We start from the raw sequence: 15,929 nt of genomic DNA on the forward strand, positions 1-15,929 counted from the left end.
GACTGTTCTATATGCAAAGGTCCGTCTAGTCAAGGCTATGGTTTTTCCCATGGTCATGTATGGATGTGAGAGTTGGACTGTGAAGAAAACTGATCACCGAAGAATTGATGCTTTTGAACTGTGGTGTTGGAGAAGACTCTTGAGAGTCCCTTGTACTGCAAGGAGATCCAACCAGTCCATTCTAAAGGAGATCAATCCTGGGTGTTCATTGGAAGGATTGATGCTAAAGCTGAAACTGCAATACTTTGGCCACCTCATGCGACGAGTTGACTCACTGAAAAAGAGTCTGATGCTGGGAAAGGTTGAGGGCGGGAGGAGAAGGGGACGACAGAGAATGAGATGGCTGGATGGCATCACCGACTCTGTGGACATGAGTTTGAGTGAACTCCAGGAGTTGGTGATGGACAGGGAGGCCTGGCGTGCTGTGATTCATGGGGTCGCGGAGAGTCGCACACAACTGAGTGACTGAACTGAACTGAACTGAATACAGGGTTCAGGTTACCATCTTTCTAAATTCCATATATATGCGTTAGTATACTGTATTGCTGTTTTTCTTTCTGGCTTACTTCACTCTGTATAATTGGCTCCAATTTCATCCACCTCATTAGAACTGATTCAAATGCATTCTTTTTGATGGCTGAAAAATACTCCATTGTGTATATGTACCAAAGCTTTCTTATCCATTCGTCTGCAGATGGGCATCTAGGTTGCTTCCATGTCCTGGCTATTATAAACGGTGCTGCAATGAACATTGGAGTACATGTGTCTCTTTCAATTCTGGTTTCCTTGGTGTGTATGCCCAGGAGTGCGATTGCTGGATCATATGGCAGTTCTATTTCCAGTTTTTTGAGGAATCTCCACACTGTTCTCCATAGTTGGTGTACTAGTTTGCATTCCCACCAACAGTGTAAGAGGGTTCCTTTTACTCCACACCCTCTCCAGCATTTATTGCATGTAGACTTTTGGATAGCAGACTGGTGTGAAATGGTATCTCATTGTGGTTTTGATTTGCATTTCTCTGATTATGAGGGATGTTGAGCATTTTTTCATGTGTTTGTTAGCCATCTGTATGTCTTCTTTGGAGAAATGTCTGTTTAGTTCTTTGGCCCATTTTTTGATTGGGTCACTTATTTTTCTGGAATTGAGCTGCAGGAGCTGCTTGTATATTTTTGAGATTAATCCTTTATCAGTTGCTTCATTTGCTATTATTTTCTCCCATTCTGAAGGCTGTCTTTTCACCTTGCTTATAGTTTCCTTTGCTGTGCAGAAGCTTTTGATTTTAATTAGGTCCCATTTGTTTATTTTTACTTTTATTTCCAATATTCTGGGAGGTGGGTCTTGGAGGATCCTGCTGTGATTTATGTCAGAGAGTGTTTTGCCTACGTTCTCCTCTAGGAGTTTTATAGTTTCTGGTCTTACATTTAGCTCTCTAATCCATTTTGAGTTTATTTTGGTGTATGGTGTTAGGAAGTGTTCTAGTTTCATTCTTTTACAAGTGGCTGACCAGTTTTCCCAGCACCACTTGTTAAAGAGACTGTCTTTTGTCCATTTTATATTCTTGCCTCCTTTGTTGAAGATAAGGTGTCCATAGGTGCGTGGATTTATCTCTGGGCTTTCTATTTTGTTCCATTGATCTATATTTCTGTCTTTATGCCAGTACCATACTGTCTTGATGACTGTTGCTTTGTAGTAGAGCCTGAAGTCTGGCAGGTTAATTCCTCCAGTTCCATTTTTCTTCTTCAAGATTGCTTTGGCTATTCGAGGCTTTTTGTATTTCCATACAAATTGTGAGATTATTTGTTCTAGCTCTGTGAAAAATATCGTTGGTAGCTTGATAGGGATTGCATTGAATGTATAAATTACTTTGGGTAGTATACTCATTTTCACAATATTTATTCTTCCAATCCACGAACACGGTATATTTCTCCATCTATTAGTGTCCTCTTTGATTACTTTCACTAGTGTTTTATAGTTTTCTATGTACAAGTCTTTTGTTTCCTTAGGTAGATATATTCCTAAGTATTTAATTCTTTTCGTTGCAACAGTGAATGGAATAGTTTCCTTAATTTCTCTTTCTATTTTCTCATTATTAGTGTATAGGAATGCAAGGGATTTCTGTGTTTTGATTTTATATCCTGCAACTTTACTGTATTCATTGATTAGCTCTAGTAGTTTTCTGGTATACTCTTTAGGGTTTTCTGTGTAGAGGATCATGTCATCAGCGAACAGTGAAAGTTTTACTTCTTTTCCTATTTGGATTCCTTTTATGTCTTTTTCTGCTCTGATTGCTGTAGCCAAAACTTCCAGAACTATGTTGAATAGTAGTGGTGAGAGTGGGCACCCTTGTCTTGTTCCTGACTTTAGGGGAAATGTTTTCAGTTTTTCACCATTGAGGATAATGTTTGCTGTGGGTTTGTCATATATAGCTTTTATTATGTTGAGGTATGTCCCTTCTATTCCCACTTTCTGGAGAGTTTTTATCATAAATGGATGTTGTATTTTGTCAAAGGCTTTCTCTGCATCTATTGAAATAATCATATGATTTTTATTTTTCAGTTTGTTAATGTGGTGTATTACATTGATTGATTTGCAGATATTGAAGAATCCTTGCATTCCTGGGATAAAGCCCACTTGGTCATGATGTATGATCTTCTTAATGTGTTGTTGGATTCTGATTGCTAGAATTTTGTTAAGGATTTTTGCATCTATGTTCATCAGTGATATTGGCCTGTAGTTTTCTTTTTTTGTGGGATCTTTACCAGGTTTTGGGATTAGGGTGATGGTGGCCTCATAGAATGAGTTTGGAAGTTTTCCTTCCTCAGCAATTTTCTGGAAGAGTTTGAGTAGAATAGGTGTCTCTTCACTAAATTTTTGGTAGAATTCAGCTGTGAAGCCATCTGGACCTGGGCTTTTGTTTGCTGGAAGCTTTCCGATTACTTCCTCTATTTCCGTTCTTGTGATGGGTCTGTTCAGATTTTCTATTTCTTCCTGGTTCAGTTTTGGCAAGGTGTACTTTTCTAGGAATTTGTCCATTTCTTCCAAGTTATTCATTTTATTGCCATATAATTGCTGATAGTATTCTCTAATAATCCTTTGTATTTCTGTGTTGTCAGTTGTGATCTCTCCATTTTCATTTCTAACTTTATTGATTTGGTTCTTCTCTCTTTGTTTCTTGATGAGTCTGGCTAGTGGTTTGTCAATTTTATTTACCTTCTCAAAGAACCAGCTTTTGGCTTTGTTGATTTTTGCTATGGTCTCTTTTGTTTCTTTTGCATTTATCTCTGCCCTAATTTTTACGATTTCTTTCCTTCTGCTAACCCTGGTGTTCTTCATTTCTTCCTTTTCTAGTTTCTTTAGATGTAGAGTTAGGTTATTTAGTTGACTTTTTTCTTGTTTCTTGAGGTGTGCCTGTATTGCTATGAACTTCCCCCTTAGCACTGCTTTTACAGTGTTCCACAGGTTTTGGGTTGTTGTGTTTTCATTTTCATTCATTTCTATGCATATTTTGATTTCTCTTTTGATTTCTTCTGTGATTTGTTCATTATTCAGCAGCGTGTTGTTCAGCCTCCATATGTTGGCATTTTTAATAGTTTTTCTCTTGTAATTGAGATCTAATCTTACTGCATTGTGGTCAGAAAAGATGCTTGGAATGATTTCAATTTTTTTGAATTTACCAAGGCTAGATTTATGGCCCAGGATGTGATCTATCCTGGAAAAGGTTCTGTGTGCGCTTGAGAAAAAGGTGAAATTCATTGTTTTGGGGTGAAATGTCCTATAGATATCTATTAGGTCTAACTGGTCTATTGTATCATTTAAAGTTTGTGTTTCCTTGTTAATTTTCTGTTTAGTTGATCTATCCATAGATGTAAGTGGGGTATTAAAGTCTCCCACTATTATTGTGTTATTGTTGATTTCCCCTTTCATATTTGTTAGCATTAGTCTTACATATTGTGGTGCTCCTATGTTGGGTGCATATATATTTATAATTATTATATCTTCTTCTTGGATTGATCCTTTGATCATTATGTAGTTTCCTTCTTTGTCTCTTTTCACAGCCTTTGTTTTAAAGTCTATTTTATCTGATATGAGTATTGCTACTCCTGCTTTCTTTTGGTCTCTATTTGCATGGAATATCTTTTTCCAGCCCTTCACTTTTACTCTGTATGTGTCCCTCGATTTGAGGTGGGTCTCTTGTAGACAACATATGTGGGGGTCTTGTTTTTGTATCCATTCAGCCAGCCTTTGTCTTTTGGTTGGGGCATTTAACCCATTTACGTTTAAGGTGATTATTGATAAGTATGATCCTGTTACCATTTTCTTTATTGTTTTGGGTTCGAGTTTATATACCCTTTCTGTGTTTCCAGTCTAAAGAGGATCCTTTAGTATTTGTTGGAGAGCTGGTTTGATGATGCTGAATTCTCTCAGCTTTTGCTTGTCTGTAAAGCTTTTGATTTCTCCTTCATATTTGAATGAGATCCTTGCTGGGTACAGTAATCTGGGCTGTAGGTTATTTTCTTTCATCACATTAAGTATGTCTTGCCATTCCCTCCTGGCCTGTAGAGTTTCTGCTGAAAGATCAGCTGTTATCCTTATGGGGATCCCCTTGTGTGTTATTTGTTGTTTTTCCCTTGCTGCTTTTAATATTTTTTATTTGTGTTTGATCTTTGTTAATTTGATTAATATGTGCCTTGGGGTATTTCGCCTTGGGTTTATCCTGTTTGGGACTCTCTGGGATTCTTGGACTTGGGTGATTATTTCCTTCCCCATTTTAGGGAAATTTTCAACTATTATCTCCTCAAGTATTCTCTCATGGTCTTTCTTTTTGTCGTCTTCTTCTGGGACTCCTATGATTCGAATGTTGGGGCGTTTAATATTGTCCCATATGTCTCTGATATTGCTTCATTTTTTTTAAATTCTTTTTTCTTTTTCCATCTCTGTTTCATTTATTTCTACAATTCTATCTTCTAACTCGCTTATCCTGTCTTCTGCCTCCGTTATTGTACTGTTTGTGCCCTCGAGAGTGTTTCTGATCTCATCTATTGTATTATTCGTTATATATTGACTCTTTTTTATTTCCTCTAATTCCTTATTGAACATTTCTTCCATCTTCTCAATCCTTTTCTCCAGTTTATTTATCTGTAACTCCATTTTGCTTTCCAGATTTTGAATCATTTTCACAATTAAAATTCAAAATTCTTTATCAGGTAGGTTCCCTATATCTTGCTCTTTTGTTTGTGTTGGTGGGCATTTATCCTGTTCCTTTATTTGTTGGGTATTTCTCTGCCTCTTCATTTTGCTTATATTGCTGTGTTTGGGGTGGCTTTTCCGTCTTCTGACAGTTTGTGGATTTCTCTTTATTATGTAGTTACCTCGTTGTGTGTGGGGTTGGATGGGTGACTTGTCAAGGTTCCCTGGTTAGGGAAGCTTGAGTCGATGTTCTGGTGGGTGGAGCTGGGTTTCTTCTCTCTGGAGTGCAATGAAGTGTCCAGTAATGAGTTCGAGATGTCAGTGGGTTTGGGGTGGCTTTGGGCAGCCTGTATATTGAAGCTCAGTGCTATTCTCCTGTGTTGCTGGATAGCTTGCGTAGTATGTCTTTCACTGAAACTTGTTGACCCTTGGGTGGTGCCTGGTTTCAGTGTATGTATGGAGGCATTTGATGAGTACCTATCAATTAATGTTCTCTGGAACAGGAGATCTCTGTTGTTCTCCGGATTTGGACTTAAGCCTCTGCCTCTGGTTTTCAGTCTTATTCTTGCAGTAGGCTCAAGGCTCCTCCCTCTGTTACTTCCAAGGCAGTTCCTTCTGTTGAAAAAGCTCTTCTGTTTTCTGGTCTCCTCAATGTCTAATTCCCGTCCTGACACCAGGATGCAGTGGTGGACACCTTTTTTTTTTTTTCTTTTTCCCCTGGCCCTCCTATTCAGTCGTGTTGTGGGGAGGAAGGAACAGCTAACAAATATCCCTGGCGTCTGTGGGGAGTGCTCGCAGTGTCTCGGCTACACTGGGAATGCTCCCGCTGGAGGCGTGTGTGCTTTCCCTGTTTATGCTGCTTAGGCTTTAGGTTGCTCTGCTGTGAGCTGTCCGCGGCTGGCGCTGGGTTGCATGCACTTCCCAGGTCTGAGCGGCTCAGGTTCAGGTCCTCGGGTACTCGACAAAGGCGCAGACTTGGCTGGGCCTGCGTTTTGTGCCTTCCCCGGTCCTAGCAGCTCAGGTGACCAGGCGTTTGGCAAGCGCGGTCGCTGCGACTTATCGCCTTCCCGGTCCCTGCCGCTCGGTTTTCTGGGAGTACAGCCGGCGCACTTTCTCAGGCGGATATCGACCGGCCCGAACCCAAGAAGTCCTGGCCAGCAAGGAAGCCTGCCTGCAGCTTGGCACGGGAAGCCTCTCTGGGGCTGAGGCTGCCCCCGCCCCGGCGCTGGCTGCCATCCCCGCCCACGTCGGCGGGGGCTGGGGGAAGGGCCGCCCGCTGCCGGCTCGCACCGCTCAGCGCCCGGTTCTGTGGGCGGGGCTGGCTTGGGGCTTTTTCACAGGCTTTTTCCAGCCCTCTCGCCCTTCAGCTGCAACCTCTGCTCTGGTATCTTAAGTTCGAGCCCTCAGTTTGCCCTGGGGCGTTCAAGCCCGGTTCTCCCTCTAAGCGCAGCCGGGGGTTCTCCCTCTAAGCGCTGCTGCCGGTGCCTCCCTGCCCAGCCCCTGCCTGCTAGTGAGGGGCGCGGGCATCTGCGCCGCTTCTCCGCTGATAGTTTCCTCTGTGAACTTAGTCTGTGAGTTTTAATTATTTATGTCTTTTGTCTCCCAGTTATGCGGCCCTCTGAGATTCCACTCGCCAGTGTTTCCAGGTGTTTGGAAACTTCTCTTTTTTTTTTTTAAGCTTCCCTTCCCTGGGACGGAGCTCCGTCCCTCCCTCTTTTGTCTCTCTTTTTATCTTTTTATCTATTTCCTACCTCCTTTCGTTGACTATGGGCTGCTTTTCTGAGTGCCTGATGTCCTCTGCCGGTATTCAGAAGTTTTTTTGTGGGATTTACTCAGCGTTCAAATGTTCTTTTGTTGATTTTGTCAGGGAGAAAGTGGCCGCCCCATCCTATTCCTCTGCCATCTTCCCATCAGCCTGATTTTTTAAAAATTACATAATCCTACCATTGGAGGGACTGATGCTAAAGCTGAAACTGCAATACTTTGGCCACCTCATGCGACGAGTTGACTCACTGGAAAAGACTCTGATGCTGGGAAAGGTTGGGGGCGGGAGAAGAAGGGGACAACGGAGAATGAGATGGCTGGATGGCATCACCGACTCTGTGGACATGAGTTTGAGTGAACTCCGGGAGTTGGTGATGGACAGGGAGGCCTGGCGTGCTGTGTTTCATGGGGTCGCGGAGAGTCGGGCATGACTGAGCGACTGAACTGAACTGAACCTTCTGTTAATGTGTTGGTTAGGCAGATATTAAAGCTCAACCTGTAAAATAGGATTTTTGCTCTTATTTTAATCCATAATTTTTCCTATTGGTATTTGAGGTGATCTCTGTAAATCTACCTGTAGATTCTCCTTTTGCCTGAGTAATCATTTTAGGTGCCACGCTACATAACATGATAAGGGCCATTTAAACTCTTCATGCTAGGGGATTTCTGCTTCTAATACAGCTAAATGTTGGTTGTTTTATCTGAAGAGCAGAATCTTGCTGGACACCATTTCTCAGAGCTTTAATCTTGATATTATGGAGTAAACTGAGACCATATCCTGTTACCCCGAACAACTAAGTAATTAATGGCAAGAAACTGAGCTGGGGAAGCAGAAAGTCAAAGTGTTTGTCATTCAGTTCAGTTCAGTCGCTCAGTCCTGTCCGACTCTTTGTGACCCCATGAACCGCAGCACGCCAGGCCTCCCTGTCCATCACCAACTCCTGGAGTTTACCCAAAATCATGTCCATTTCCAAACATCTCATCCTCTGTCGTTCCCTTCTCCTCCTGCCCTCAATTTTCTGCATCAGGGTCTTTTCAAATGAGTCAGGTCTTTGCATCAGGTAGTCAGTTGCCAACTATTTCCCGCCCCATGGACTATAGCCCACCAGGGTCCTCTGTCTATGGAATTCTCCAGCCAAGCGTACTAGAGTGGGTTGCTATTTCCTACTGTGGGGTATCTTCCTGACCAAGGGATCAAACTTGGTTCTTCTGCACTGTGTCAGATTCTTTACCATCTGAGCCACCAGGAAAGCAGAGTAAAAGGTCAAATTTGATGAGATTTCCTACTCTGAATTTTTGTTAGAACTTCTTTCCACTTAACTAATAAACACTGATAATGTGTAATGATAGTCTTTATTGGCAGTGAGAAATTCTGCCAAGGATCTTTTGTATATGGAATTGTCTATAAAAAATAAAGTTTTAATCTCAATTTAGTTTATGCCACATGTCTAAAGCATATTTAGAATATTCACTCTGCCTTACTTCCTTATATTTGATCTATAACTATTAATAACACGAAATTTCTATGGTCTTCATTATTTGCATATGCCAACATAGTAGAATAGATTTCCAATGTACATCATTTCCTTGCAAGCAAATGTATTAATTTAGTGGTGCTGATGAAACTGTTTAGTTCCCTGGGTAATTTTGATATTGCCTTAATGATTTTTTATCCATTCAAAAGATGTACTACACTTTTATTTTTTTAAATTTTTATTGAGATATTATTAACATTTTGTAAAGGTAAAGTGTACAGTGTATTGATTTGATATATTATTACATTACAATATGATTATCACCTGATTAGTATCATAGTGTTAGTTAACACCTCTATCAAGTCACATAATTATTATTTCATTTTTGTGGTGAGAACATTTAAGATCTAGTCTCTTAGCAACTGTGACTTAGATAGTGTAGTATTGACTGTAATAACTATGTGATACATTAGATCTTCAGGACTTACTCATCTTCTCACTTCAGTCTTACTCAGTCGTGTCCGACTCTTTGCGATTCATCTTCTAGTTGCAAATTCATATGCTTTGTCCAACATCTCCCTCTTTCCCCTACCCCCAAGCCCCCAGTCAACATTCTACTCTCTGTTTTGACAAGTATGGCTTTTTTAGATTCCACATAAGGTGATATGAAGTGTTGAGTTGGCCAGAAAGTTTGTTTGGTTTTTTTCCTGTGAGAAGTTGCCAGAAACCAAACAAACTTTTTGGCCAACCTAGTCTTTATCTGAATTCTCTCACTTAGTATAATGCCCTCAAGGTCCATCTGTGTTGTCACAAATGGCAGGATTTCCTTCTTTCTCATGGTTGAGTATTACTCCATAGTGTGTGTGTGTGTACACTTCTTTATCCATTCATCTATTGATGGACACTTAGGTTGTTTTCATACCTTGTCTATTGTGAACATAGATGGACAGGGATCTCTTCAATATTCTGTTTTCATTTCCTTTGGAATATGTACCCAGAAGTGGGATTGCTGGATCATATGGTAGTTGTAGTTTAAATTTTTTGAGGAACCTCCATACTGTTTTCCATAGTGGCTCCACCAGTTTACATTTCTACTAACAGTGCATGCGATACAACCAGTTAATCCTAAAGGAAATCAGTCCTGAATATTCAGTGGAAGGACTGATGCTGAAGCTGAAACTCCGATAGTTTGGCCACCTGATGCGAAGAACCAACTCCTTGGAAAAGACCCTGATCCTGGGAAAGATTGAAGGCAGGAGGATAAGGGGACAACAGAGGATGAGATGGTTGAATGGCATCCCCAACTGGATGGACATGAATTTGAGTGGGCTCTGGGAGTCGGTGATGGACAGGGAATCCTGGCTTGCTGCAGTCCATGGGCTCGTAGAGTCAGACACAATTGAGCGACTGAACTGAACTCAACAGTGCGTGCACAAGTGTTCCCTTTCCTCCACATCCTTTGTTTTCTTTTATCTTCTTGATTATAGCCATTCTAATACATGTGAATGGGTATCTCATTGTGGATTTGATTTCATTTCCTGATAGCTAGTGATGTCTAGTGTCTTTTCATGTACCTGTTGGCCATTTGGTTTTCTTCTTTCAAAAAATATTCATTTTTCTTCTACCAATTTTTAATCATTTTTTGTTACTGAGTTGTAGAGTTCTTTATGCATTTGGGATATTAATCTTTCACCTAATTCATGCTCTGCAGATATTTTCTCCCATTGCACAGATTGCCTTCTCATTTTTTTTTTTTTTTTTTTGCTGTGCATGAGGTTTTTTAGTTTGATGTAGTTTCACGTGTTGATTTTTGCTTTTGTTGCTTGTGCTTTTGGTGTTACAATCCAAAAGATCATTGAAAAGACCAAGGTCAGGGAGCTTATTCCCCAGGTTTTCTTCTAAAAGTTTTGTGGCATCTGGTTTTATATTTAAGTCTTTAAAATCCATTTAAATTAATTTTTGTGAATGATGTGGATAGAAGTCCAATTTTATGTGAATATTCAGTTTTCTTGCCACCATTTATTTAAGACATTATCTTTCCCCCTAAGTATTCTTGGCTTCTTTGTCAAATATTAGTTGACTGTATATGCATGGGTTTATTTCTGGCCCCTCAGTCTGTTCCACTGGTATGTATATTATTTATTCCTGAACCATACTGTTTTGTTTGCTATAGTTGATAGAGTAACGGCAACTTCTTTTTTTCTCTTGCTGCTTTTGGGGTTCTCTCTGTCTCTGATTTTTGACAGTTTCATCATAGTGTGCCTTAGGGAAGGTCTCTTTCAGTTATAGTGATGGGGTGATTTATTAGCTTTGTGAACTTGAATGTCCAGATTTCTTTGTAGGTTTGGAAGTTCTCAGCTGTTATTTCTTTAAATAAACTTTCTGCCTCTTCTCTTTCTCTTCTCATAAAACTCCAGTGATTCTGATGTTTGATCATTTGATGTTTTCATATAGATCACATAGACTTTCTTCACTGTTTTTTCATTGTTTTTTTCTTTGTTCTCCTCTGATAGAGTATTTCAAGAGTTCCTATCTAATTCACTGTTTTGTCTGCCGTTTGGTCTCTTCTGATGTTGATACTCTATTGCATTTTTTATTTCATTGATTGAATTCTTCAGTTCCAGAATTTGTTTGGTTCTTTTTAAGATAATTTTTATCTCTTTGTTAATCTTCTCATGTTGTTCATGTACGGTTTTCCTGATTTCATTGAATTGTGCTTCTGTGTTTTCTTGTAGCTCACTGAGTTTCCACAAAAAATTTTTTTGAATTCTTTATCAGGTAAATCATAGAGTTCTGGGTAGTTGATCAATAGAATAAACCTGTAACAATTTATCATTTTTTTAGCGTTCTGTGACTCTGAGGTTCTATGGCCTTGCTTGAGCTTGCTCCATGAGGCACTTGATAATGTGTCGAAAAGAGGTTTGCTGAGACATTTGTGTCCTTGCCTTTTTTCCTACACCACCAGCAAGTGAGTTTCTTTAGGGTGAAGATAGCATTGGCCCTCTGGTATCCATTGAATAGATTTGAATTTATAGCCTCACTTCCAGAAAACTGTACTTTAAGCTGCAAGCAATTAAGTTATAAGCAAAATTCAGGGAAAATATATTCAGGTAAATTGGTTATTACTTGGAAGTCATCAAACATCTCCAACTGGTATTTCTTGAAATAAAAATGTCTTTAGAATTTTTAAGTGAATTATCCATCATTGTTTTACTTCTACAACAAATCCATAATCTGGTCACTGCTGAATGTTAAGTTGCATGGGACTTTTCAAAGGCCCAAACAAAAGAATTCCTGGGTCCAGTCATAATTGTTATTGTGAATGCAGTCATCTAAAATACAAGAAATGTTAATACTGTAATTCACAGTTGAGCTCTGCAATTTTTAATGAAATAAAATACAGCCAGAATAAAATGTCATATAGTTGGAATCATATATCATGTCACTTTTTTAGACTGTCTTCTTTTACTTAGCCATATGTATTTTAGGTTCCTCCATGTCTTTTCATGAAATGATAGCTTGTTTCTATTCACTGATGAATAATATTCCATTGTCTGAATGTACCACAGTTTGTTTATCCATTCACCTCTTGAAAAGATCATGACTAGTCACCAAATAACATGATTTGTGATTCTATAAAAATTCATGTGAAGGTTTTGAGTGGGAAAAAGATTTCAGCTCAGTTGGGTAAGTGCCCAGGATTGTGATTGATGGACTGTATCATAAGACTGATTTTGTAAGAAGTTGCCAGTTGTGTCAAGTTTTTGAATTTCAGTCACTCTAATAGGTCTGTAGCAATATCTTGTTTTTCTGATTTACAGTTCCCTAATGAAGGAAAGTTATGACCAACCTAGATAGTATATTAAAAAGCAGAGACATTACTTTGCCAACCAAGGTCCGTCTAGTCAAGGCTATGGTTTTTCCCGTGGTCATGTATGGATGTGAGAGTTGATCACCGAAGAATTGATGCTTTTGAACTGTGGTGCTGGAGAAGACTCTTGAGAGTCCCTTGGACTGCAAGGAGATCCAACCAGTCCATTCTAAAGGAGATCAGTCCTGGGTGTTCATTGGAAGGACTGATGCTAAAGCTGAAACTGCAATACTTTGGCCACCTCATGCGACGAGTTGACTCACTGGAAAAGACTCTGATGCTGGGAGGGATTGTGGGTGGGAGGAGAAGGGGACGACAGAGAATGAGATTGCTGGATGGCATCACCGACTCAATGGACATGAGTTTGAGTGAACTCCGAGAGTTGGTGATAGACAGGGAGGCCTGGCGTCCTGTGATTCATGGGGTCTCAAAGAGTTGGACACAACTGAGCGACTGAACTGACTGATTGACTGACTGAATGTAGTATTGTCTTTCGCATCTTTATATGTGTTTATTTGCCCTCTGCGTATCTTCTTTGATTAGGTATTTGTTCTGATATTTTGCCCATTTTTAAATTGGGTTGTTTTCTTATTTCTGAGTTTTGAGAGTTCCTAGTATTTACATGCTAGACCTTTATTAGATATGAGTTATGTAATGATTTTCTCACAATACCTGGCTTGTCTGTTAGTTTTTTTATAGTGTCTTTTGTGGAGCTGGAATTTTTAATTTTAAGGAAGCTCAGTTTTTTCCCATGAATCATGCTTATGCTTGTCTATCTAAAAACTCATCCTTAAAGAAGAGCACCTTGATTTTCTCCGATATTATCTTTTAGAAGTTTTTTAGTCTGTGTTGTACATTTAAATATAAGATAAATTTGAGTCAGTTTTTTGAAAAACGTAATGTATAGGTCTGGATTTTTTTTTAAATACACGCATGTCCAAATCTTCCAGCACATTTTACTGAAAAGACTGTTATTTCTCCATCGAATTACCTTTGCTCTGCTGTTAAAGTTCAGTTGCCTGTGATTGTGTGGATCTGTTTTGGGACCCTCTATTTTATTCCTTTGGTCAGTTCGTTTATTTTTTCCTCCAGTACCATGATGTCTTGATTACAGAAACTTTATAGTAAGTCTTAAAGTCAGTCAGTTTCATACTCTAAGTGTTTACTCTTTGCCTTTGGTTATAAGCAATTTTTACTATGACATGACTAAGTGTGGTTAGGTTTTATTTGTTATAATTTAGCCTTTGCTGGGGGTTAGTAATACTTTATGAATCAGGGCTTGATTTTTTTTTCTGTAGATTTTGGGAACGTCTCAGGTATAATGTCTTTTAAGTATAAATCCCTCAACCCTTGCTGAGATGTAAAGTATGATCTTTACACTGTATGTTTTACATCTTTTATGCTCTTTCATATGTTGTTCATCCTTTTGTCACTTTATACTTTCTTCTGATCTGTCTTCCAATCTATCACTTGTTTGTTTGCTTGTGTTTCACCTGCTTTTAAACCCATCTTTGAATTATTATTATTGATTATTGTAATACTAGTTGTATATTTTTATTTTTTATGGTTTTGAGTACCCTCCTGGAATTTTCTATCTTCTGTATTATTTCTGTGCATATGTGAAACATAAAGTCTATGTCTGATGATACCAGACATGTTTTTGAGTGATTTGTGAGCTAAGAGTAGTTTTTACATTTTTATAATGTTGAAAAAACATAGAAGAATATACAGTTGAGTCTGTATGTGGCCTATAGATCATAATACATTTACTGTCTCGCTTTTTCCATAAAAAGTTTGCTGACCCCTGAACTAGATTTAGATTCTTCTTATATCTGTTTCTGTTATCTTAGTGATAATGTCATATCTTCTCCTATATCTGATTAGTTTTGATATGGTATTAGACATTATACATGAACAATTTGAGTTCAATAGAGTAAATTTGAGACTAAGATGATATTCACTTCTTCCAGAGAAAATTAAATTTTCTTCCAGCAGGCAAATACAGGGACTAACAATCTTTAGTCATATTCCTGCAATCAGAGAATGAGATCATTCAAAGATGGGATTCAGTATTTTGGAGAGATGCTTTGATTTCTGGTTGCCTCTCATCTAGGGGCTTCCCAGGTAGCTTAGTGGTAAAGAATCCACCTGCCAATGCAGAGACACAGGAGACATGGGTTCAATCCCTGTGTCGGGAAGATCCCCTGGAGGAGGAAATGGCATCCCACTCCAGTATCTTTGCCTGGAGAATCTCTGGACAGAGGAACCTGGTGGACTGCAGGCCATGGGGTCACAAAGAGTCAGACATGATTGAGCGACTGAGCAGTCACGCTAACAGTATAACTCTTCGAAGTCCCAAACCAAATCTTGAGGACTTAGCAGGGATCTCACTCTTGGGATTACTTGACTGCTGAGTACGTAGAAACGTCTCAACTGCCTCTCAGCTGGCAGGCATCTGCTGCTGATGGAACTGGTAGATACCTCTGGAAGAAAAGTCCAGAATGTCATGCTCATCTGTGTAGATTTCTATCTTTTCTCTGCTCTTAGCTTCCTAATTCTTTTTTGCCTTATTAGTAGTCTGTGGCTTTCATACTGATTGTTGTTTAGTTGCTAAGTCATGTCTGACTCTTTCACAACCCAATGGAGCCTGCCGGGCTCTTCTGTCCATGTAGATTTCCCAGGCAAGAATGCTGGAGTGGGTTGTCATTTTCTTCTCCAGGGGATCTTCCCAAACTAGGAATTGAACCCATGTCTCCTGCTTGGCAAGCGGATTCTTTATCACTGAGTCACTGGGAAGCTTTTCATACAGGTAGTTTCAGTATTTTTTCGAGCTGTTCTAGTCATTAGTGAAGAGGTTGGTTCACATTATTCTGACTTTAATTATTAGAAATATGACTGTCTTCTTATAATTACTTTGCTAATGAATTGGGAAATGCTTTTCTACAGTTTTTTCACTTCTGCTTTTTTATGTTTTTATTTCAGATAGCCTCATTATTTCCTATGTATATTGTGGGGTACATTGAGCCAAACAAGTTTCAAAAGATAATTCATGTGAACTTGGTAACGTTTTAAATAGCTATAAGTCATATATTAAAATAAGATTTCAGAATTTATAAAATAGAACTGACTGTTTTATATACCTCCTCTCAGGTAGTATTTAATACTTATGATGTTGATAATATTAGAAGGATAACTGAATGATATATTATAGCAACTATACTTTCAACTAGACTGCAGATGTTTTGTACTCAATGAAACTTTAAAATTTTTTGTTATATTATTATTGTTGCTACTTTTGAAACTGCTTTTTCTCTCTGAGACCTGAGATTTTTTAATACTTTGCATGACTGTAAATGTTTTTCCATTATTGTTTTTATATTAGTTTCTAAAAACATCTTTAAGAAAATAAAAAATGAAAATCTTTAATAAGAATGTAAAATAAAACTTCCTTATTGAGAGAAGTCCTCAAGTAGTTTAACAAAACTCAGATTAGGAAACTAATACTTATAACTAAGTCTTTATTTTATATCACTCCATTATTAAATCAGTAGAAATAATAGTTTTTTCTTTGTGCCAGGTTGCAAATGAGAAAAAAATTAAATTCTGTAATATAGTATTTATGGTGTTGAAGA

At 38.7% G+C, this 15,929-nt stretch overlaps 1 protein-coding gene across 1 annotated transcript in view; it reads left to right on the forward strand.

Moving 5' to 3' along the window:
* DPY19L2 (dpy-19 like 2) overlaps window positions 1-15,929 on the forward strand; it is a 103,515-nt gene that overhangs the window by 38,277 nt on the left and 49,309 nt on the right. The window contains exon 10 of the mRNA XM_055420887.2: window positions 15,280-15,357. Coding sequence (XP_055276862.2) covers window positions 15,280-15,357 — 78 coding nt within the window. The remainder of the gene's footprint in view (window positions 1-15,279; window positions 15,358-15,929) is intronic.

The sequence above is a fragment of the Moschus berezovskii genome, chromosome 3 (genome assembly GCF_049115385.1).
Source record: "Moschus berezovskii isolate FMDL1 chromosome 3, NW_MosBer_1.0, whole genome shotgun sequence".
Lineage (NCBI taxonomy): Eukaryota > Metazoa > Chordata > Mammalia > Artiodactyla > Moschidae > Moschus > Moschus berezovskii.